We start from the raw sequence: 25,535 nt of genomic DNA, 5'->3' as shown, positions 1-25,535 counted from the left end.
AAAATTTTAACTCATATTATATGTTAAGTATACAATATAATCATGTACAAAAATAACATATTCAAATTTTACATAATTTTTTTTATTTAAAAATTCTTTATCTAAAAGGATATTCTTAAATGCGTGATATAATTTGACCCATGTTTACTTTCATGGTCTCAAAAAAACAAAAAAAAAAACGGAAAGGAAAAGGAAAAATGTTCCCTGTTATAATAAAAAACAAAAAGGATAAAGAGGATAATAAATATAAAAAGGGGAGAAAAATATGTATGAAAATATTTATAGGCGTCTGTACTTTAGAAAAAAAAAAACGAAAATAAAACATAAAAAATAAAGTCGCATAATTTTTATGTTACTTAAAAAAATAAAAATTGTTTTTATTTTTTTGGATTTTTTCCTTTTTTTTGCCATTCTCTGCGGAAGGTACAACTTAAAGTAACACAAAACAAAAAGGAAGTATGTTAAAAGGATTAACTTTTAAGGACACAAAAGAAATAATCATAAAAATAATAATAATAATAAAGGATATATGAGAAATAAATTTTCTCCTCTTATGTTCCTTGTTGTTTTTTTTTTTTTTTTTTGGAAATATTCAAAGGTAAACCAAATTCGGTATTTCGACTTGTTGGTGTTGACGTTTATTTTGATTTTTATTTTCCTTCTTTTTTTTATTATTGTATATGATTTAATTGTTTTTTTATAAGAATTTTCATATTGAATAATTTTTTTACATTACGAGTATCATTGTAATTATTATTTTAAGTACATAATGCGTAGATACATAAATATTCATATTCACATTCATATTATAATTTATAACAATTTAAGAATATAATTAGCTGTAATGAAACATTAAAAGAAAATTACATATTTTTTATGTGAAAATTATAACATTTAATATTTTTTATAGCCATGTTAAATATTATGTTAAATTGGTAATGATGGTGTTACTTGAAAACCAAAAATAAATGAAATTTCGGGAAAATAAATTTTAATTAAAGCTCAAAATGTTATATGTGAATAATGTAAAATTTTGAAACATCTACGTATTTTACTTAAAAAGGTCTACTTTTCTAATTAAATTTTTTATTTTCACAAATCTTCAATTAAAAAAATAGCAGAAAATATTTTTTACAAAGCATTTAACAAAACCAAATTCAATTTATTGATCATTACCAAAATTCTATTAAATCTGCACGCTATTTAGTATTTATTTTTTAAATATACTAAAATTATACCATGGTCAAATATTAAATTAAATTTAAACATTTTAATTTTTTCAATTAATGAAAGATTTGCATAAATTTTCTAGGTTATTAAGAGTGTGAAAAGTATTTAATTATTAAAAAATGTTCCAGCGATTTAATTGCAAATCTTTTCAAATAAAATTATTGAATTCATTCACAAACACAAATTAAAATTATTTTTTATTTTAGGAAAACAGATCCAATAGTTCAGTATAATTATAGCAAGTTTTTTGTGAAATTTTAAATATTTAAAAAAATTACCAGAGATTTGAAAACTTTTCAATTTTTGCACCAGAAATTTAAAAAAATTCAAATTTGCATATTTTTAGGGGCCGCATTTTTTAAAAGAAACAAATCAGTGTGAAAAGTTAGTCATCTTTTTGAATATTTTCGTAACCGTGTAAAAAAAATAAAACAGAAATCTTTGAATTTCTGCTTCTCATTTCAGTTAATAAGTTTTTTATTAAAAATGTACTTATAGACTTACGTTGTAATATTAACTAAAATAATATTTTTTTTTTAGAATTTTACTGAAATAGCACTTAAAAAATTATTTTTATATTTAATTAATTATTATTTGAAATTTATTCAATTAATGACTATTTAATACTAAAATACATGTATGTATATATAAATAAATTTTTAATGTGAATAATTCAAAAATAATTTCGAATTACATGCATAATTTAAACCGATTATGTATAACAAAAATAATTCAATTTTATATAGAAATACAAATTAATAATTTTTAAAAGTTAATAACAAATTAAAAGAATAATTTATTGAAGTGGATTTTATAAAATAAAAAACATAATTTTTCTTTTTTCAAATTAATTTCAGATTTACGTTTAATTAAAGCACTATCATTAACAAATTTAACAGTACCACGTGTTGCAGATTATCGAACCATAGCAAAATTATCATGTACATATGAAATGGGAAAACATAAACTAAATTCTGTAAAATTTTATAAAGATGGATTGGAATTTTTTAGGTAAGTTGATAATAAAACAAATTCTATATATAATGTTCAATTTCAGGATGGTTAACTCTTATTCTATTCTATTAATGCAATTGCTCAAATTAAGTGGGCCGAATTTTTAGTTCATAAATACTAAAAATTTAGATGTTTATCATAAAATGTTGAGCTTTAATATTCTAATACCTTTACTTTTTCATATGAAACGGTTTATGTAAAATTTCAAAAGAGAATCGAGAAGAATTATCAAATGGATCTATATAGAAAATTCTCTATATTTTTCGAGAAGTTCATAAAAATTTTCAAATGAAAATTGTTTCATGTATTCTTTATTAGTTGAAAAATTGTTTACTAGGACTGAAATTCGTTTAGATAATTTAAATTTATAATTATGAAAATTATTACTAAATTTCAAATAATTTGTCAGTATGGTACGAAGAATTGTGCCCAAAATGAGAAATTAAATTTATTATTATATTACAATATTTTCTTTCGATAAATTTGAGTTGCACAGGCAACATTAACAGACATCGAATCATTACAAGTTAAAATACAAATTTTTTCCTTATGTTAACATAATATAGATTCTGTATACCTACTTCCATTATAAATCGTTCCTTTAATTACAAAAATAATAAAAAATTCAAATAAAATTTCAAATAATAAAAATGCAAATACAAGTAAAAACCAATCAAAAATTCAATTCAAAAATTAAACTGCATTGAAATCGATTAGCTAATGGATTCCAATTTTTTTTTTTTTTCAAATTAAATTTCAAAATTAAAATGTACATTTCCGCTCCCGTATCCTTAAAGTATTTTTATTTAAATAGAACAATATATATAGTACAATTACCAATCTATTAAAATAAAAATATTAAATTTTGTAAAGAAAAAAAAAACATAAAAGCAGAAAAGAAATTTGATTAAATTAAAATTTAATTTCAAAATAACGAAAAGCTGCACAACTTCTCGGCTACTAAAATGCAGAGCTTTATAAATTAAATAAATAAAAAATTCATTATCAAAGAAAATCTTTTCTACTATTTTTTTTTATTTCAAAATAACCACTATTATATAACTTATTTCAAAATTCATATTATTATAAAAAGAAAAAAAAAAAGTGAAAAAATTAAATATCAAAAGAATATAGTTATGATGTGTGAATGTATCTGTGTGTGTGTAATTTAAAAATTCAACTTATTTTTCTCTTTTTCTATATTTGTATTGCATATACGTATATATACGTATGTATATGAGGATATACACTAAATGATACTAAATAGCTACTAATCCTTGACCCTGTTACCCATAAAATGAAAAATATTCCCATATTACCATATTATAATTTTTTAACAATAGATAAAATTTTAAAGTGAAATATTTAATATAAAAAATAAAAAAAAAAAATTATAATTTTTTTTCGATTTTTTTTTTTAATATCAAAAACTTTTGAAATGGAAAATGTAAAGGAAGGATAAAGATGAAAAAGGAGAACTCTTACGAAAATAAAAATATATATTTAGTGTTATATAGATAGTAGCACTATGATTATAATCTATTAAAATTAAATCCCTGAATGTAGACGAGGGATACTGAAATGATTACAATATAAAGATATAAAAAATAATATCAAAAAATTTTAAGTTAGTCTTAGCAACAGCGGATTAGATATTCACAGAAACATAATAATTTCCAATATACTCAATAATTGATACAAATTATTTCGTTAATGTGCCTCCATAATATATCGAGGGTAATATCAGAAAACTACGAACACAAACTATTTAAGGAAGATCCTTTAAGTGAAAAATAGACATATGACAAAATTTAATGTGCGTAGAAAAAACTCTCCCATGATGAGCGTAAAAATGAGTCTCTCGTTCTGATGTTATAAATGGAACTGTAAACGTATATCATCCACATAAAATGATTTTATTATAGAATTTTTTCCTAATTTAAAATTTTATAATTTTTCCCCCATATTCCTAATCTTTATGCGAGGTAATCGTTATACATACAATTATATCTTCTATTTATTTTTAAAAGTGTGTAAAATTTTAAATATTTTATAGTCAATTAAGTGAATTTTAATTTTTAATTAACTATTTAACAATATAATTTATATTATTAAAGAACGAAATTTTAAAAGAAAATTCCAATCCCCTATTCATGAATCTTATTTTTAAATTGTATAAAAGTTTTAGAATTGTTATATAGGTACGTCCACTTTGCACGGGATCATTTTAAAATTATAGGGAAATTGTAGAGTTTTTAATTCTCACTTCCAAAAACACAACCAGAATTTTGAAAATATTTGTAATATACAAATGGAAACTGTATTGCTTCTTTCATTATAAGAGCCAAAAAATCGATTTTTCAAAGAATCATACAATATTCATTGTTCTTGAGTATTTTTAGAGTAATAATTTTAATAAGTATTCCAGATAATTTTATGAAATAATTTTGGTATAACTACTAACATTACAATTAAATTTTTTCTATAAAATACCATAAACGAAAAATAAAATTTGTTATAAATATTCTGATTAACAAAAATTCTATACGTATAGCTTCTAGCCTACTAATATAAAAATATTTAAATTAAAAATTTCCAATAAATTCAAAGTTCAAAAACTATCAATTAATTCTTTTACATAACATACAAAATGAACCGCAAAAAAACAAACTAAAATTAATTCAAAATTCTGCATTCGAATGAAAAATATAAATTTTAAATTATTTTTTACAATTTTATTGCATATGATAACAAGGACATTGTAATTTTTAGAAATAAAAAAATTTTAATGGTAATGTTGAATGAAATGTATTACTTTGACCGAATATTTATCTAGCTAAATTTATAGATAACATAATTATATTTTATTTTATATATTATGTACATAGGGTTATGATATGATCTTGATATCTACGCATTTAATTTTAAAATATACAAGGTAACCTTTGATTGGATTGGAGTTGTTGAGGAATTTCGTAAGTAAATTAGTAATTATTGAATCAAATTAGTTTTGAGAGAATTAACTGCAGCCAGATGAATTGAAAAGCTATCACCGCAAGGTATAGTTTGAGCGAGAAAAAAGAATTCACAGAATTAAGAGGAAATACTATTTATTTCTTTGAGCTGATAAATAATTTTAAAATTTCTAAAATTATTTAACAGCTCAAATTTTCAGTTTCTTAAATAACTATGAAATAATTTGAATCAAAACAAGATTTTGAAATTATTAAGCCTACACATTTAATATAGCTGAATAATGCTTGAATTAAGAGTCCTTTTTAAATTTTATTAAATTTCAATAGAAAATAGAAAACAAACAAAAAAATGCAATTCATTGAAAATTTGCGAAATTTTTATCCTTATCATAAAATTCAGTTTTGATTTAAATAGAATTTTTTTTTAAAATTTATCTAAAAAAATTTAAGTTTTAAATCTTAAATTCTTCTGATAATTTTCATTTCTAAAATTCATTCTATATTTTTATTTATTACAACAAAAAAAAAAGAGAGAGGACATATTAAATTTGGATTTTCTTCTATATTCGAAATTTAATATTATATTTTGTCCGACAAGTACAAAAGAAAAATATTGTTGATCTAACTAAATTATTATTCGATATGTATTTCAGTTCCATAAAATTCCAATAAAATCTCCTTTTATGATTTTTCAAACGTACATATATAATATAGAACATGCACATAAATGAAATATTTTTATGATGGAATATGAAATTATACATTTCTTTTTTCCATTCAAACTATTTATTGTACAGGATGATTTTGAATAAAAGAACAAATTGTAATAAATTACTTGCACTTCCCTTAATGTGATGAAAATTTCGAGCTGTAATTAGCAAACTATTATTATGGTACAGAATTTTTATAAAAATTCAAATTTAAAATAATTGTTTTCCAAAATATTTTTGATTAATAACCCATTTTAAAACAAGGAAAAGGTTAATTTGAAAACAAGTGTAACGATAGATAATTATATGTATTTAAAATATTTTATGGTAGGCTTCTCACCTATCCAGTAAAGTCAAGAATCTAGTTAATGGTTATCTACAATATCATACACTAGCCCTATGTTCCTCCCAGGAGCGAAGTAGGATAAAAAAAAAATTTTTTACATTTAATCCTTATTTCCACTAGAACCTCAATGTAAAAATAAATTTAGTCTTAATTGTGTATGAAAGTTTCTCTATTGGAAATACCCTCCTAAATCGTGATTTGCAGTCCTTATATCAATTTTCCCTTGTTCTACATCCCCATGGTTTAAACATATTAAATTCATGTACACATCCTGTATACTTATTTAGAAATATTTATGTATGTGCATAAAATTTGAATAAATCCTTGCAATTTTTCTATAGAAATAACATTTGAAACATAAATATTAAAAAGCAAAACAGAATAGAAAAAAAACCGACAAAACCTCGTTTTGTACCAATCAATAAAATATTAAATGTTAATATTTATGTATTCATAAATCAAAATCGTAAATCAAAATAGTATTAATTCTTTTCCTTCATTTTTTTTTTTGTTAATAATGTCCTTTTTCTATCACTCCGAATATGTGTATATATAACTTTTAATATGTAACTTTTAATATTAACAGTAAGCAGATATATTGCATCCCTTGTGTGAGTCACTAAAATATTCTCATATGTCTAATCATTGATCAGGATTTTTGAAATCATTATCATATATTAAATACAAATTTATATATGCATATTTATATATAGATATATATACAATTGAGCTTCCTGCAATATAATAGATATTTTAATACACAATATAGAATATAGAATGTATAAATAATATGACAACACGTAAATAGTTTAATGTCTAACCTACATACATACATTATGTATTATAAAGAAATATTCGTATATTATTAACAAATTATTATCTTATTATAGATATACAAAACCATTGATTACATATTATATGAATATATAGAAATTTTATGACCAGCACAAAAAAAAACACAATCATGAAAATAACAATAGAATGAGAAACAGGCAAAAAAAATGAGATATAGAGATGTGAAGATGATATCGAAAAGTAAAAAACAAAAACTTGAATAAAAAAAGAAACTGTTGCTAAAAACCACAAATATTATTATAATTTTCAAGTGGGTGGTATGGGGTGTTAAATAGTTGTTAAATGTTTATAGGAAAATAACTAACAAAAGAAAAACCAAATATGTATGTACATATAATAATTTTATATACCACAAAGAATGAGTAAATGAATAGAAATTAGAAAATATGAATAGAACATTTGTATAAATTATTAACAAAAAAAAAAACAAATAGGATGTGATCGTCTCATATTCGACTACATGACGTGAAGTTGAATAATACTTTCCGAATTTAAATAAATCTATATTTATTTAACAGCTAAAAATTTGAACAGAATTATAAAAGATTATTTTTTTCTAATTTAGTTGATTTTCATAATCAGGAATCCGAATTTCCAAAGGAGGTTTTTGATTTCGTTATAGCAAACATGGCAGAAATATAAGATTTTCACAAAAAATTTTATTTAAAATAAACTCCTAACCGAATTTCCTAATCAAAACTCTATGACTGTAGAAGTAAAAAAGGTCACAAAACAATTGACAAATATACAACCAACTAGGAGCAAACATCCACTGGAACCCCGCCATAAGAGCTTATTTTGAAGTACTCTTAAAAGGAAAAGTACAAATTTTCATTAAAAACTCAATACATACACGAAATTTCATATATGAAATAATACCCCCCTTTTCGTATGAAATTCAATCTTTATTAAGAGACTAAGAGAGAGAACAACGAAAAGTATGAGAATAGATTATCAATACATAAATACAAAACTTTTAGTGTTGTTGCTAAACCAACATAAAAAAAAAACTGTGAAAATGAGAGCAAGAAATTAAAAGTTTTTCTCTTTATTTTATATATTTTTTTTCTCTATTGTAAATTATTTTCTTCCTTTTTATATTTTTTATCCCCTATATTCTACATAATATTTTTTTTCATATGGAAGTGTGTGAATAATTTGTTTATAATATGACAATAATATCAAAATAAAAAATATCAAAATAATAATAAGAAAACAAAAAAAAACAAAGAATTATTAATAAAAGGATAAATATAATTTGTTAAGAATTCATAAAATTATATTTAATATTAAATTTATAAGGATTTCATATACATACGCACACATATATATTATATAAAATATAGAGATCAAAATATTACATTTTAAATTACAATTTTTATTATTTCATGAATTATTAATGATTTTCAATGTTTGTAGATCTATAATACACGATTCATACTTATCTAGAGAATAGAGATTTTATTTATACATATCTAGAGAATAGAATGTTGTAGAAAATTATATAAATTATTTAATTATATTATATTGAATATAGTATAGTTAAAAAAATTTTTAAAGAACAAATTAAATAAGAAATATTTATTTAATTTTATTATTTAGTTATAAAGCATAAATAATGAAATTATTTTCAAATAAATTATGAATGGAATTTTAAATTCAAATCGCTTTATTTGTTTACTAAAAATTATTTTTTATAAATAAAAAAAAATCTGAAATTATTTTCATAAGAATTAAATAAATTTTTTTAACTTAAAAATATTTTATAGAAGTATTTGGTTAAGATATGTTTCAATAATATACCAGTCAACCCTATAGTAATTAATATAATGTTAACCCTATTTTATTTTTCCCTATAATACTAATATATTTCAGAATTTTTAAGATTATACCTGTTTCCGAGAATGAAATTAAAAATTTAACATAGCCAACCACACATATAGAATATTTTTATTTTATAATTTACATAAATACCGAGACTAATCGGCTAGCCTTTCCACTAAAAGCCTATATAATTATTTTTATCTGAAATATAAAATACTTAGCACATTTTATGCAATTTTAAAAATCTTGAGAAAAATTGATTGCGTTTTATAAATCAAAAATTGAATTAAATAAAATCTTTTGAAAATTCGCGCTGGAAGAATACAAGCAAAATTTTTACTGCCGCGAAATTGGATATCTCTCATTCTAACATAGAAATTTAGCTGAAGTAGATTCGATTTAATTATTTTGGTTCCTGTAACAATTTTGCAATAATCCAATATTAAATATTGAATTATTTAATTTTAAAAAGTCTTTAAAATTAAATAATTCAACTATGACAGACAAAATTAAATAAAACAAATTCACAAAAAAAATTTAAAAAAAAAACACACAAAACAAACACAATAAAATAAATATTTAATTTATCTAAAATTTTCCAAATAAAATTAAATAAAAATCATTTTATAATAAACTAAACTGCAATCAAAAAACCAAAAAATTATATAACAATTTTCCAATTCCCCCACTTAAACAATGTATAAAAGATCACTATACGATTACCGCACTTTTTTTTTTTTTTGTATTTCAAACTCAATAAATTTTATGCATATTTTATAAATTATAATCTCTTAAAAAAAAATTACTTATTTAATCCTAATAAATTTAATGTGCATAACAATAAAAATCTAATCTCACAAATTACAATATAAATATATATATTCGTATATGTACATATATTGTGTACATTTTTTTTTGAAAAACCTAATATTTTAGCATCCTGAAACACACCACAATGTATATATACAATGCAAAACATAAAAAAAATACTAAATATGTACTCAACTCGAAGACAATTATTTATTCGAATCAGGTATATCCTGAAAAATTATTTTGGTTTTTATATATATATATGTATATATATGAGAAATATTTAACATAATAATTTTAAATTGAACACGTCCAAAATTATTACTATATTATGTTGCTGTTATGTGTATTATAATTTAATATACTTCTTATAATTAAAAATATTTCAATATATTACGTATTGAAATTCTAATGTGTTTAATACAATATAATAATATGAGGTTTTTATCAGAATAAAGCAATATTAAATATTATAAAAATGTATGTCATTAAATATCAATTCATACATACATACATATTGTATAAATGCAATGCCATGGCATAATATGTTTAACCACAAATACATTAAAGTACCTATCAACAATAATTTGTTAAAATTTATTCAACCATTTTATTTAAAAAAAAAAAATCTTGAATTATTTTCAAAAAAAAAACAAAAAAAAAATTGAAAATTTTTTTTTGAGTTTGTTTTCCTTTTTTGGTTTTTTTAAATTTGTGGTTAAACATGAAAGCATAACCAATGTCAAATATCAATCGGAGTGATTTTACTCCATTATTATTAATTATTTTTTTCATCAAAATTTTATGGTTTTGCAAATTAATTTTAAAATGAAGAAGTTCTTTTTTTTTTGTATTAGAAAATTTATAAGAATTTTGATATATTTTTAATATGGTTAAGGGTAAAAAATTTTGTAAAAAATATTGTTTGTACTTGTGTATAACCTTATTAACTGTATGATGGAAAATCTAAAAATTTTATTCGAAAAAAAGGAAGTACTTATTAAGCTTCATAATCTCAAATATATTTCATAAATCTAATATTACTGAAATTAATTTGTAACATTAAAGTAAGTTGCATTTCCAAAATCTATGCGTCTAAAATGTATTAGACCTATATATAAGAAAACTAAACTTAAAAATTTTCCATATTTAATGATAAATAATTTTTAAAGGGATATTCTTATAGCGTATTTACATAGTACATGCACATGGTGGTCCAGTTTTAAAGCTCTCGGGAGTGATTCATTGGAGTTGTTTAGGATGATCTCGACAACAACAAATCTAGAGATAGTTTTGAAAATCTAGGGTTTTTGTTCGACGAATATCCGCAATAGCTTTGAAATTGTTGAAGTTAGAGCAAAATCGTGTTCCGTAACTTTTTTGTCAATTGATAAACCTACATAACAGTATTCAGATAATTGGTGTCAGATTTACCGTTTTCAAATAGTAATTGCTCGAATACAAAAATTTTGAAAACTGAAAATTTTTTAAAAACCGCTAATAATCTCAAAAAGCCCACTATTTCTTTTATGCACTACATTATCCCTTACAATTTTGCTATACATGGATTTCATGACACGCGTGTCATTTTGCAGGGAAAATGATAATTTATGTAAGTAACTTTTTTGATTTCTGTAAAAAATATCAACTACGCTAAAAACAAATACAAGTAAAGGTTTGAGTCCCCTCCCTAATCATACAATTTTCTTCCTAAAAAACTCAAATAAATCACCTCCTGAGACTTTTAACTCTTGGACTGGACCATTATGTATAAAACCAAATTCAACCTGAAAATAAGCGTATGACTTTTAATAATATAGCATGAAAAATTCAATTTTTATTTCCAAAAAAATAATGCATTTAATTAAAAAGCAAATAATTCTATTCACTTGTGAATAACTTTTGATGCACGAATAATTCAAATTAGTTTAAAAAATTACATAATGCTCTTGATAAATCATATTTATAATAAAATATTTGATTTTAATTATAAAAATTATATTTTAAGTAATTAAATTCACACAAAAGGAATAAAATCGAAATATAGATATATGGAAAAATATTGTAGTTGACAGGATGTACGAGGATTATTGCATGTTAAAGGATAATGTAATAATGAATTGACTACATCGCACGTATTATAATAAAAAAATATCAAATTATAGCGAAAAATATCAAATGAGGGTTAAATGTGCGAATATATACGTGCCCTGGAAAATGTTATTATAAATGACACGTTAAATTAAGTGATATTTCATTGTAAATTAGGGATATAATTTGGTACAACATATTAATTTACAAAATTTTGTAGAAATAAATATAAATTGAATATTTCTATTTTGCGCATATCGAGAATTTAATAGAATATTTAATGTTTTATAAAACAATTTTAATATCAGTGGTGTTGTATAGAGTATTTCAAATTAGAACCCAAATAGAATTATTAAAATATTTGTGTTCATTGTTCTCACTTCACTTCGTTATTTCATTAAAAATTTATAAAAGCCTTATTAATATCTTGTGCCTTGGGAGATAATTAGTGTAATTATAAATCCAAAAAATATTAAAAATTGTAACTTACCCTTTAAATAATTATAATTTAATTAGTATTCGAGCAATTTTTACAACAACATTGTTTTAGCACATTATCCCATAACTATAAGAAATTTGACTATTCCATATCAATATTAAAATTGTCAAATGTATTTAATACAAAAATATTAAATATTTACTAAAAAATATTGCTGATTTTAATCGCGTCATAATTCATATTTTAATTCATATTATGTAAAATTCATATCATAAATTCATGTAACTCTTCTACTAGAACGGATTTATTAGTAAGAGCAACTGTTTTCTGTATATAGCCTCAAAAATTATTTGAAATAAATTTTTTTTGAAGTGACATTATCTTAATTTATAAATCATTATTTATTTGCACAATATATAAAGATAAAATCATGAATATAAACAGATATTTTATCTGAAATATGAAAATACAAAATATTTGTATATGAAATCCATAATATAATGGCAGTTCTCTTTTTTTGAAATTTAATTTGTATTCATATAGCTAATTGCCATTTATTTATCAAATATTATTTATTAAATTAAAATTTTATTTTATTTAATTTAATCGTCATTTCAAAAATTGGAAAATTTCATTGTTAAGGAACCCCTTTTGATTTAAAATTTCATATTTTTGTTGATAATAATATGAGGCAAATCATAATTAAATATAAATTATTAAAACTTTAAGGAAATTTGAAAAAATAATGTAATTGTTTTAAGAAAATTAACAGAAGCGTAAATATTGCATACTTTAGGGGGCACTCTTTTTCAGAATATAAGATTTACAAAATTTGTAAGAATTTTCTCACGAATTTAATCAATCCTGAATATAAAAAAAAATTAAATTTAGAAATTTTATATATAATAATATTATATAACATGTTATACGTTAATTAATTACTTATACAATTTTATATTATTTATTTTAAATAATTTAGATTAAATAACTTTAAACTAATTTTTTATTGAAACGTGCACATTTTATTTATTCAAATTAAATATTTTTTTCACTAATATTACATAGATTTTTAAATTAAATTAATATTTGCACATTAAATTGAATTACAGCCAATTAAATAAATTAAAATATATTTTTTTTTCACATTATATCTAAACGGATCTAATCTTAATGGGAATTAGTCAAATACAAATTTCAAATTATTTATTATATGATTATAAAAACAACAACAACAAAAAAAAAACAATTTTTTGTTTTAGTTTTTTTTCCAAATGAATAACCTAAATAATATTTTATTCATGTTTCGTATATGCCTACATACAATAAAATTTTCATTTAATTTCCTATTTAAAGTTCAATAATTATTGTACATTAAAATTAGTTTATAATTGCCTTTGACATTTGTATGAAACAATAAAATTTGAAATATTATTAAATAATTAAATTACTCTAACATCTAACCCATAATCTAATATGAAAATTGTGTTATAGACAGTTAATATACATATATTATGTAAATAGATACGGTATTATAATATGGCAAAGGAAAACTGAGATATTGAATAACTATAATTTAATTTTATAGTTATTTGTTATAAAATAAAATTTACATAAATTTAAAGTTTAAAATATCACTAATTTTGGTAATATGTATACAAAAATCATGACCTCTATAGTAGGTCAACATAATACTCCAATATAATGCAAGTATATAGATAAACATTATATACGTATTATTGAATTTCGGTATTCTAATATTATTTTGATTTTACAAGTAAAATTTTAAAAATGAAACTTCAACAACTCTTACTAAATTTTATTTGTACGGATAAGAGTATTTAATAAAAATTTTTAACATGAAATTTCAACTAAAATTTTCCAATTTTCAATTCCAAACTTTTATAAAAACAAGCTCACATACCCACAGGGGCTTTACGCAAATAGTATAAAGGTCTAAATGTTCTTTACAAATGAAACATGCGAAAAACAAGATTTTTTAATTTTTTTCCTGTTATTATTAAAAAATATAACTTAGAGAAATATTACATCATTATTCTACACACCACAAGACGGCATTACAGGCTGCCATACGAAAATAAGTATTCAATGACTCGCTCACACATTATCACGTGAAATGCAGAAATCTTGTTCTGAATGTTATGTTGCAACTCTGGAGTTGTTATTGGCTTATTCATATAGACTATACTTTTGCAAAAAAAGCCCACAGAAAGTATTTTAACGAGCTGAGAATACGTATTGTCGTGATGACTTTAGCCATATGTTAAATATTTCCATTGTGAATGAAATACAGAATGATTTTAGAAATACAAGTGTATTGCCAATATTATTAATTGAATTTCCTGAATAAAACTTACAAAACTGATTGGATTTAATTTAACTTAGCTGACATATAAAGTAGAAAATTATCAGTTCCTCATTATAGACTTTTTTTCCAAAATTCTTTAAAAATTTTCATTCATTTAGAGGTAAATCGTCTTATTTGTATTATATTTGTTAAAAATTATCGTAAAATTTTAGCAAATCATAATAGTGTGATTAAAAATTACTAAAATTTTTTGTTTCTTTTCTGCCACAAATTAATGAATTTATAAATTATCTCTACTTTTAAATAACATAAATAGAGAATTAAAAATTATTTACAGTATACAACTTGTATTTAAGGGAAATTATTAATCCATTTTTAATTTTTGCACTTAATTTAACGTTACCTACCTGAGTTGAGCATTCATTTTTGAACACCAAATTGTTAAAATCATCTGTTGCTAAAATTATTATTATTAATTTAACATTCAACTTAAAATAATATATCAAATCCTCTCATATATATACGAACACATGTTTGGTTTTGTGATATTCAATCTTAAATAATTAAAAGTGTGTTTAAAATCTCTATTTATGACTTTCATTTACAAATTAACCTTTTTAATTACATTTTGATTATAATACTATTACATCCCTTATTTATACAAATACGCAAATTATAATAATATAGAAAAGTACATGTTTTAAAATATATTAACATTATTAAATTAATTTCTTATCGTTAAACAACATATTATTATATTTGTGGAAAGATTAAAATTTAAATTTTAAAATTGTTATTAAAAAGGTTTCTATTAAAACTCTTCCAGCTATATTTATAATATTAGAATACCACAAAAATATGCGGACAATATGTTATTATTTTAACCTTTAAAATGTTATTTATTAAAAGTACTCCATACATATATGGGTATATGTATGAGATAATTGAAAATATTCCATTATAAATAGCTGTTAAACATTCTATCTTTAACATTATTATTTATTATAGCTGTGTATCTTTGTACCATATTCTAGAAACATATAACATAATATTAAATATTATACTAAACCACTAATCTTTTAGCATATTTTCCTCTATTTCGTTAAAATCTTTTGATTTCCAAAACAGGAATTTTATAAAATAAAAGAACACCAAATAAAATTTCCGCAATTACATATTGTGCATATACCAAAAACCATGAAATCACTATAAAAATTTAGGGTTTTTAGGATTCACTATATATAAAATATACTTAATATTAAACCTCAAATATAATTATTTTAATAGCTTTTAACAAGATTATAGTTTGAATAAAGAAATAAGCTTTGATTTTTTAACAAATAGCAGTTAATTTAAGAAGATAGTTTCGACCTTTTTTTTTTGTTAAAATATGAAAAATATTAAGCACATTATAAAATCGTGATTTTTCATTTTCACACATAAAATTTTTATTTATTTTTGCTAAACTATAGAAATTTTTCTATTTTTTAATTTGAAATTAAAATTCGCTAATTGAGAACCAAAAAGCTTATTTCATACATTTGCTAATTATTTTAAATATTAAAAAAACTGGAAGAGATTTCTGATGAGTGACACGAGATTAAAATAAATTTGAAAAATACATGAAAAATTTCTAATGATTACACCATGGCACAATTTAATTTAATATTTAGGAATAATTTTTTTTCCAGAAAAACATTATCAAACTTATTTTGTAAGGATTAAGATACACTTAAAATATACAGATCCTTAAACCTTACAAATTGATTTATTGCCATAAATTTGAAAACTTTCCAAATAAAAGCAAATTCAATAATCACATTTACTTTTTTCTTATATTAGCATTTAATGCATTTTTTAACTTTCTCTTATACATATAATGTAAAAATAAAAATTCTATTTATTTTGTTCTACAAAATACAGAGATATATTATATTCTTTTTATACACATTCATATGTGTGTGTACATTTTTTATAAAATAAATTAAATAGAAATATTATTTCGTTATTCTGTTTTTTTTTTTTTAAATTCAATTCCCATGTTGTGCTCATACATTATCTATGACATGTATATTATTATGTCATCATGTTACATGTATTTGTCAACATAAACAACATACTAAATTTATAATAATAATTTGAAATACAAATTTCTACACACAAGTGTATAGTACTGTACTATTCTATACGTATATATATGTTGTACAAATTACATATTATATTTATATGTAAGGCAATAAGTACATGCTTGTGTACATATTAATATAAATATATATACATATATAAAACCATACGTATATTATTACAACAAGAAAATTCAATTAAACTTTCAATCAACATGAAATTTCATTTTCAATGGTTAAACCACAAAAACCCCAGATACCCAAAAGAAGAAAAAAAAATTAATATTAAAAACAATAAACAAAACAAAAAAAAAAATAACTGTAATGAAATCGTATAGTGGAAAATAGGTGTTAGAAAGAGAAAGAACAATAAAAACAAAAAAAAAGCAAACAAATCTCGATATCAACAAAGAATGGTATAAAATTTGGTTGCTTTTGTATCTTACGTTTTTAGATTAATATTTATGTACACCACATACGAACGTATGTGCTAATATACGAATAAAATATATATATATATCTATAAATTTGTATAAATTTATAACGAACGTGCACACAAGTGTTTATTAGTATGATATGCAACTCATCATTTATAACAAAATATATCAACATTTGGCAAAAAATAATAAAAAATAGCAAAAAATATATAATTTTTTGCGTTGTTGATGGCAACTGTAAGCTATTATATTAATGTTGTTATCATATTAATCAACTTCATTGACTGGTTTCTAATACAAATGGAGACTATACAAATGTATAACAACAAATGTATGTTGTTGCACTGAAATTGAGATTTGAAGAAAAATAGCTCATAGCTAATTTATTAACTCTCAATGGTTAATAAACTTTATGTCACCAAGTCACCGCAAAAATACGAAAAATTCGCTTAAAGGAAATATGAAAACATTAAACAGATGTTTTTGTTTCGCCTTACACTTAGTAGTTTCTCACTAATCCCATTGTAGCATTTCGGCATCTAACTGAGATTCGTAAACAATTTTACGAAAAACACCGCAAATTACATTTTATAATGAAATTTAACTTGCGAATGCATACATAATTTAGGCCACAAAAAATATTATATATAAATTTCCCATTATTAATTACACTTATAATAAGGATTATATCAAAAAATTCAGTGACTTTTTTATATTTCACTAATAAATGTTTTCCCTACCCTAAAAAATTTCCTTAAATTTTCTGTCCTCTAGATTTCAAATTGCATATTTTACTTTTTCAATAAAAGAATTCAATCAGGAACAAAAGCTTCAATTCAAAGATCTTTTACACCATATACTCGCATTTACCTAAAAACCAAAATGGAATTAAAATGTCTGTATGAATACATGAACGAAATAATAATTTTGTTATACCATCAAAAAAAACATATTTTTAAATAACAAAAAATTTGCAAAAAATACAAAATCAACAGAAACCGTAAATAAATTTAATTTAAAAATTTAGATGATGACCCATGACATTCGAAACCATTTAATTAACCTCTAATGAAATTGGACCACATAATATTATTAATTTTATTATTTTTGTAATCTCAATGGAACTCAGAAATTTTGTTTATCACATTTATAAAAAAAAAAACATTTTGTATTATTGGAAAATTTTCAACGAAAATTGGCTGCTTGTTATTAAATTATGTGATTGATTTTGAATTGGTGAAAATTTTATTACCATATTAAAACCTTCTAGTACGAGATTTTCCAAACCAAAACCAAATATATTAGAAAATATATTTTACTTTGAATTTTGCTGAATTTGAATCAAAAATCTTTAAATATCTTTTATAAATTTGAAAATTTCCTTATATTTTAAAAATAATTTTAAAATTTTATTCTTGTTTCATTTCCATTTTTTTTTTCAATTTCAACAAAACAACATACAAATATTAATTATTCAAAGATATTCACCGATGACACAACGTTCAATAATGACATTTGAAGTGGCTGGTGTAAGAATTGGTAGCACAGATTATTTTTGTAATCAATTTATATGCAATGTTGAATTAAAACATTTAACACGTGACTCATCTGGAGCATATCGTTGTGAAGTATCTGGTGATGCACCTGAATTTAAATTAGTTGGTCAACAAGCAAATATGACTGTTGGAGGTTTGTATTTGATTTATACTTCACATTTTAATCAAAAAGAATTAAAAAAAAAAATTAAAAACAAAATAAAATTAAATACGAAAACTATTTTTTTAATTTTCACTTTTCACTTTTAATATAGTTTTTCCACAGTATAGTCCTACAATTAGTAATATTGGTAGATTTTATCGATTTGGTGAACAAATATCAGCAAATTGTACAACAGATTGGTCATCACCTGGTGCCACATTAACATGGTTTATAAATGATGAACAGGTACTCACATACATATATGATATTTAATTGAAAATCCGAAATAAACAATAAAAATGTATAAAAAATCAGTGTGGAAAATTTAAGATTAAATTCAACAAATTGAAAAGGAAAAAATTTAATTAATTTTTCATTAAATAAATTTTGACTTTTAAATACAAAGTTAAAATAGATCATGTATTTATGGAGTTGACATAGCACGTACACTATTCTTTAGAAGTCAATTTAAAACAAGATCAATAACCATTGTTCTCTAGCACGGCTTTTAATTTTAATGATAGTACGGCATATTAAATATATGTTTTTTAATTATCTTACCCAAATATTATTGAACAATACAGAAATTTCATTACTTCAGATTTAATATGTTTACTTAATTTTAAAATAAAAATCAATCAAGGCAAGAACAAGTGATTTCATCTGAAATTTCAAGGAAAACATGTTAATAATAGCGCATTTTTAAAATATTCCATATAATCATTATGTTATTGTACTTCATACAGATTATTATTTATTAATTTCACTAATATAAACACAATAAAAAATTTATATTGAAAAACAATAAATCCAGTTTTATCAAATTGCAACACTAAAATAGTCAATTTTTCAAAATTCAAATCAAAAAAATTGCTTCATTCGCAATAAATAACATTTTCAATATACCATGTAAATAAGCATATAAAATAAATGGTTCATTTCCATATAATTTCAAAAGTTAATATGGAAAAGGTCAACAAAAAACCTCCATTTCATTTCTTATCATTTTTGAATTTTAAGAAATTAAATAGTTTCCAAGCATAATACGAGGAAAACACTTGCACCCCTAAAAGTATGCTTCATTTTGTACGAAAAGTGCAAAAATTATTCATTAATAATTGGAGAAATCAATCGAATACATTGAAAATTATTGTTTATTGAGTAACAGAAAAGGTTACAAATTAGCAATTAGAACATGAATTAAACGAAATGGTTAATAACTATATTATGTTTCTTAAGATATTCGATCCTCTTTCATAAATAATACATTTTTTAACACAATTATTTTGTATTTCTTAAAAATTCACCAGCTTCTTCTCAATTTGGCTATTGTTTCTTCAAATGGTTTACGAATTAATCATTTCAAATTCATTTGAAAATTAAATCTACTAACAGAAATTTTTTAGTAAATTCAAAAAATTTTCTAACATTACATTACAATGAAATTAAGGCTGTTATTCAACTATACAATTAATTTACATCTAAGTGATTACACAAATTATAGCGAAGCAATAGAAAATTGCATAAAAGAGTACTACTCAATTTTAATTTTATTCAGCCATTTAAAACGCTATCAATTGAAAAAAAAAATTTCAATTATGACACAAATGTTTGTACTTTGAATTTTTCCAGCCCTGTAATACTTTTTACACGAAAAGAACTGAACAATTCGAACCATGTGCGAATCACTATATTGAAACTACAAAACTATTCACTATAGTAATCAATTTTCTTATATTTGATATTTTTTTATTCGAAAATACTTAGTTCCTAAACATATAACACAATTTAGCTCATATATCAACATTTCAATTTTTAAAAAATTTCATCTAATTTATAAATTCGAAATATTTACATAACATTCATATTCTCTTGAATTCCAAGGATATAAATGAGTATTTTCCAAATATACACGTACAAACAAAAATTCTCCCCGTTATAAAGCAAATACAGTTGTAAAGCTATTTCACGTAGAAATGTGTATGTAATATATATGTATGTATATGCACAAAATAGAACACATTTATTCGTAAAATTTTACTTAAATTTGTTAACAGAAAAAAAAAATCGAAAAGTCTTTAATCGAAAAATTTCAAGTAGTGTTCCAAATCACTTGTAAATTTTATCAAGAGGAATAAATCAAATCATGCTACCAATCTACATTTGTACTTGTATATATCGAATTATATATATTGAATGGGATGTTTTTCATCTACATATATTGCAGATTTTTTATATTATAGATTTATTTATATAGATTTTTATATAACATTCAAAAGATTTTTAAAATCGCTTCAAAATATTCGATTTCAAATTCCAAAATGAAAAGTTTTTATACATAAATATACAAATAAGAAATTTACATATCTGAAAAAATTTCATGCATTCGTATACTCTAAATTCAATATCAAAATCCTTGTATTTCTACATACATATACAGTATACATATAGTTGTACATTAAACTGAGAGAAATTTGTGAAACAGCATATATAATACATGTATATTATAGGGTGGTTCATATTATAAAATTTTCTATTTTGAAAACTTTTGCACTTTCTTCAAATTTGCATTTAAATTCAAAATTGTCATAACAAAAACTAAAAATATAAATTCACTTTCATAGTGTTACAACGGCACTATATCATAAACATTCCCAATCATTCCAATATAAATTATTGCCTATAGGCTAAGCAAGTAAAACTTTACCAATAATATTTGTATGTGATGCAATGATGCTTCATTTCTATTAGAGTAAAAGTTAAATAAATTGTTCAATTAAAGGGTTCTTTAGGTTAGTGGAATTTTATTTTATTTTTTTTACTTAATTTTATTTTGCATTGGTTTTCCCTATAAGAACAAATCATATTTGTTTGCTTTAGTTAGTGATTTCCATTAATTTATCAACAATATTAGGACCATTAGTTGACTTAGAAATCAAAAGAAGTAGAGTATTGCACTTTTCATTGGGTGATACACGAATTATGGTATCATCAAATAATATTAAGTATAGTTTATTGGGTCATAAATTTGAAATTGTAAATTTCCAATAAAATTTATTTGGCATATAAAGATTCTCATAAAGAAAATAAATTCATTTGGAACAGTTTTAAATCAAAAACTCATACAGCCCCTAACTTAGTGATAAGGGTATGAAATACAGGAAATAAAGGGGGAATGAAAACGAGTCAAAATATTTACAATCTAAACTTTTAACATTTTATAATTAACAGGAAATTAGGATACTTTTAAAGGAAAATTGAAAATTTATTATCTTTAGACCTCTAGAAAATTTGTACTTTAACATGAAATTCCCCATTTAATATTTAAAGTAAATCATTTTATTGGATAACCCTATAATATTTTTAAAATACAATCTCTACTTTATTTAAGTCTTTTGAATCAAATACTTTTATACTAAAACTTGTATTACACTTTTACATTTTGTTATTTGATACAAAAAAATCCTGAAAGCTTTTTATTTGAAATTTTAAATAAGAGTATAGGAACCATACAAAATTTTTTCTTGAATTCCAAATTCAACAATATTTTTAAGCTGTCCATCATTTCGAAAATTTTAAATTCATTTGTATGTAAAATACACATTAAACTACTGTACTATAATATAACAGCAGAGTCTAACATGCTGCTACATTATTTGCACATATGGTATAATAATTAAACCGGAATGATTTTTAATTTCTTTAAAAATATGAGAATTTTTGAAATAGATTTTAATTCATAAGAAAAAAATTGGAAAAGAAATAAATTGTGAATTAATTTTGGAAAATACAAAGATTTTAATCCCAACATAAATTCAGGTTACTTTTATCAAGTGATATTTATTAATTGAATTAATCTCTAAAATTTGAATGTAATAAAAATATTTTTGTATTAATTTAAATATTTTTATAAAACTTATATTAATATAGGCACCACAGGAATTTCTTCAACAACAGCATGAAATATCAAGTAATAATGATGGTTTTACAGTTTATTCAAGAAGTCTTGAAATTCGATTTTATATTGATAATTTAAATTATATTTTACCAAATGGTAAATTACATTTACGTTGTATATCTGATATAATGAGAGTTCCAGCATTACGTAGAGAAGTAATTGTTAAAACATCTATACTATCAAAAAATGATTTAAATAATGAAAAATTAGTGAATGGTAAAGATTGTGGAAATGGTAAGTAAAATATCATAGCAAATGCACTTACATATACATACATATAGCACTATTTTATAGTTTTATCATCAGGACAAACATACCATATTACGCATTCATACATACATGCGTATATTATTTTATATTAAAAGTAATTGAATCCTTCTTAACATGATTTTATGGTCCAATTTTACAAATTAATTCAATTTTTAATCAAAAATAATCGAATTATTAAAGAAATTGGTTTCATGTTTTTTTATATTTTTTGGGAAATAAATGAGGCAATCAAAAAATTTTCAATTCATTTTTTAAATTCACATAACGACGTATGATTTCTTTTCAGAGGCATATTTCAATTACTTTTCATTCCAAATGATTTATAATGAAAATTTGCTAATTAAAAAACTAATGGTTTGTAAATTTTACAAATTATATGAATAGTTTTTAATGAAATTGAACATTTATCGATTCAAAGTTTTTGTATTTAAATAAGTTGATTTTTTTTTTGTGTTCTAAAATTTCAATAAAATGATGATTTTCATATAATATTTTGTGTAGCTTTATATAGACGAATGCATTCAATTTCTGATGAAAACCAATAAATTATTATTATTTATAAATTTTAAGAAGAGAACTTAAAAATTTACATGTTTGTTGAAAAATTCACATATTTCGGTCTAGAAGAATTAACACACAGTTAAACTTCGCTTGATAAAATTTCTTAAATAAAATGTGTAATTTCTTAATCGAACCAAAAATAATTAATTTACAAGGTAGGCTTACCATGCGAACTGAATAATGTTTTCATTTTAAATTTTAAAAAAATTATTTCGGAATATTTGTTTTAATCATTTAAAATCTTAAACTAACACAACATTGAACTTATCATTTATGTAAAGTTAACAAGCATTTTCAACAATTATTAGTCTAATTGTAATAATTTTGCTTATCGTCGGCTGAGTTCTAATTTGCTCCATACGCCACCAACACGTTCTCGAGAAATTTGAAAAAGAAAGTTTAAACCTTAATTAAAAAAAAATTTTCGGACGATTTTATTCAAATCTTGGTTTATTAATTATTTGGCAGTTTGATTTATTAATTATTTATGTACAACGTACTAAAGCTTCATCTTTCCAAGTCTAAATTTTTTGGAGAAATTCAATTAATCAGATTTCATTCAATTAATCAGATAAAAAATATCATAAAAATTTATTATTATTATACTTTTTAATACATTTTAAATGCACTTGAAGCAAGTAAAACTTTAACCTTTAAATTTTAAATTTTGCTCTATTTTCATAAACAATATATATGCTAAATGCAATTTTAGACCATTTTACTATACCCATGCCAAAAAAATATTTTAAAATATGGTTTATGGAGCAAAAACGGCACCGATTATTTTACACAGTAAGGAAGATAGGAAAAAACGGGTTACGTCACGTGAAAGATCACCCATCAAAACCTATAAAACCACTCTTAAGTCAAAATTTTCAAAAATGGTGGTTGGAACAGAATAGAATTCAGCCGACGTTACTTATATTAAAAGGCACTGAGAATAACGTTTGCATTTCTCTCATACCACAAGTATGCGCACATAAATATTTGACCGTCTTGAATACAAAAATCAAATTTCAAACACGATTTTCGGAAATTTTAAGTAATTTATTCATTTTTACTTATAATTTTTTAATTTATTTTCAAAATTTTAAATTAAAAATCACAAATAATTTAATTATTGTAATTAAATTTATTTTACAGACCTAATATCAAGAACATTCTTCAAAAATATTTTAATTTTATTATCAATATCAATACAAATTATTAATTTTAATACAAGATAGTTATTTTAAAAAATATATATATATATATATATATATATATTCTTATATAATATATTTTAATATTAATAATTGTATAATAAATAAAATTAACAAAATAATAAAATATCAAAAAAAATATGAAATAGAAATTATTAAATATATAGAAAAACACATAAAAAGGAAGATATCAAAATGAAAAGAAGAAAATAAAATTAAAATCATGGCTGTAGTCGTAATAAGTGAAAACATGACAGATTTATAAAATAACTAAGTTATATAATTATACATATATATATATTATATAAAAAAACACAAAATGTATATTTCTATACTTAAATAATTAATATATAAGTTTAAAATTATTAATATATAATTATATAATAGTAATATAATAAATTTAAGATAAAATATTTAATAATAATAATAACAATAGTAAATATAAATAAATTAATGGAAATAAAATAAAAAAAATACAATGTTATATATATAATAAAGAAAAAAGAAATTTTCCAAAACGAACTAAGAAAAACAAAAAAATAAAATTTAATTATTTTAATTAGGTAAAAAAAAATATAAAATAAAAAAATCTTTATACATAACTATATTTTATTTATTTTGTATATTTTAATAATGCAGAATTAAATTTAACTATGCATTTAAAAT

The 25,535-nt window shown here is 21.6% G+C and overlaps 1 protein-coding gene across 1 annotated transcript in view; it reads left to right on the top strand.

The window, feature by feature from the left end:
* The window catches only part of LOC129612058 (uncharacterized), an 84,055-nt gene extending 58,795 nt beyond the window's left edge, over positions 1-25,260 (top strand). The window contains exons 2-6 of the mRNA XM_055525508.1: positions 2,088-2,241; positions 18,661-18,869; positions 18,991-19,124; positions 22,809-23,070; positions 24,811-25,260. Of these exons, the coding sequence (XP_055381483.1) occupies positions 2,088-2,241; positions 18,661-18,869; positions 18,991-19,124; positions 22,809-23,070; positions 24,811-24,893 (842 nt within the window). The 3' untranslated portion in view covers positions 24,894-25,260. The remainder of the gene's footprint in view (positions 1-2,087; positions 2,242-18,660; positions 18,870-18,990; positions 19,125-22,808; positions 23,071-24,810) is intronic.
* Positions 25,261-25,535: the final 275 nt, after the last annotated feature.

The sequence above is a fragment of the Condylostylus longicornis genome, unplaced genomic scaffold, assembly GCF_029603195.1.
Source record: "Condylostylus longicornis isolate FDR11 unplaced genomic scaffold, ASM2960319v2 ptg000055l, whole genome shotgun sequence".
In the NCBI taxonomy this organism is placed as follows: domain Eukaryota; kingdom Metazoa; phylum Arthropoda; class Insecta; order Diptera; family Dolichopodidae; genus Condylostylus; species Condylostylus longicornis.
Note: the sequence above shows the minus strand (reverse complement) of the source record. Positions and strands in the feature narration are given on the sequence as shown.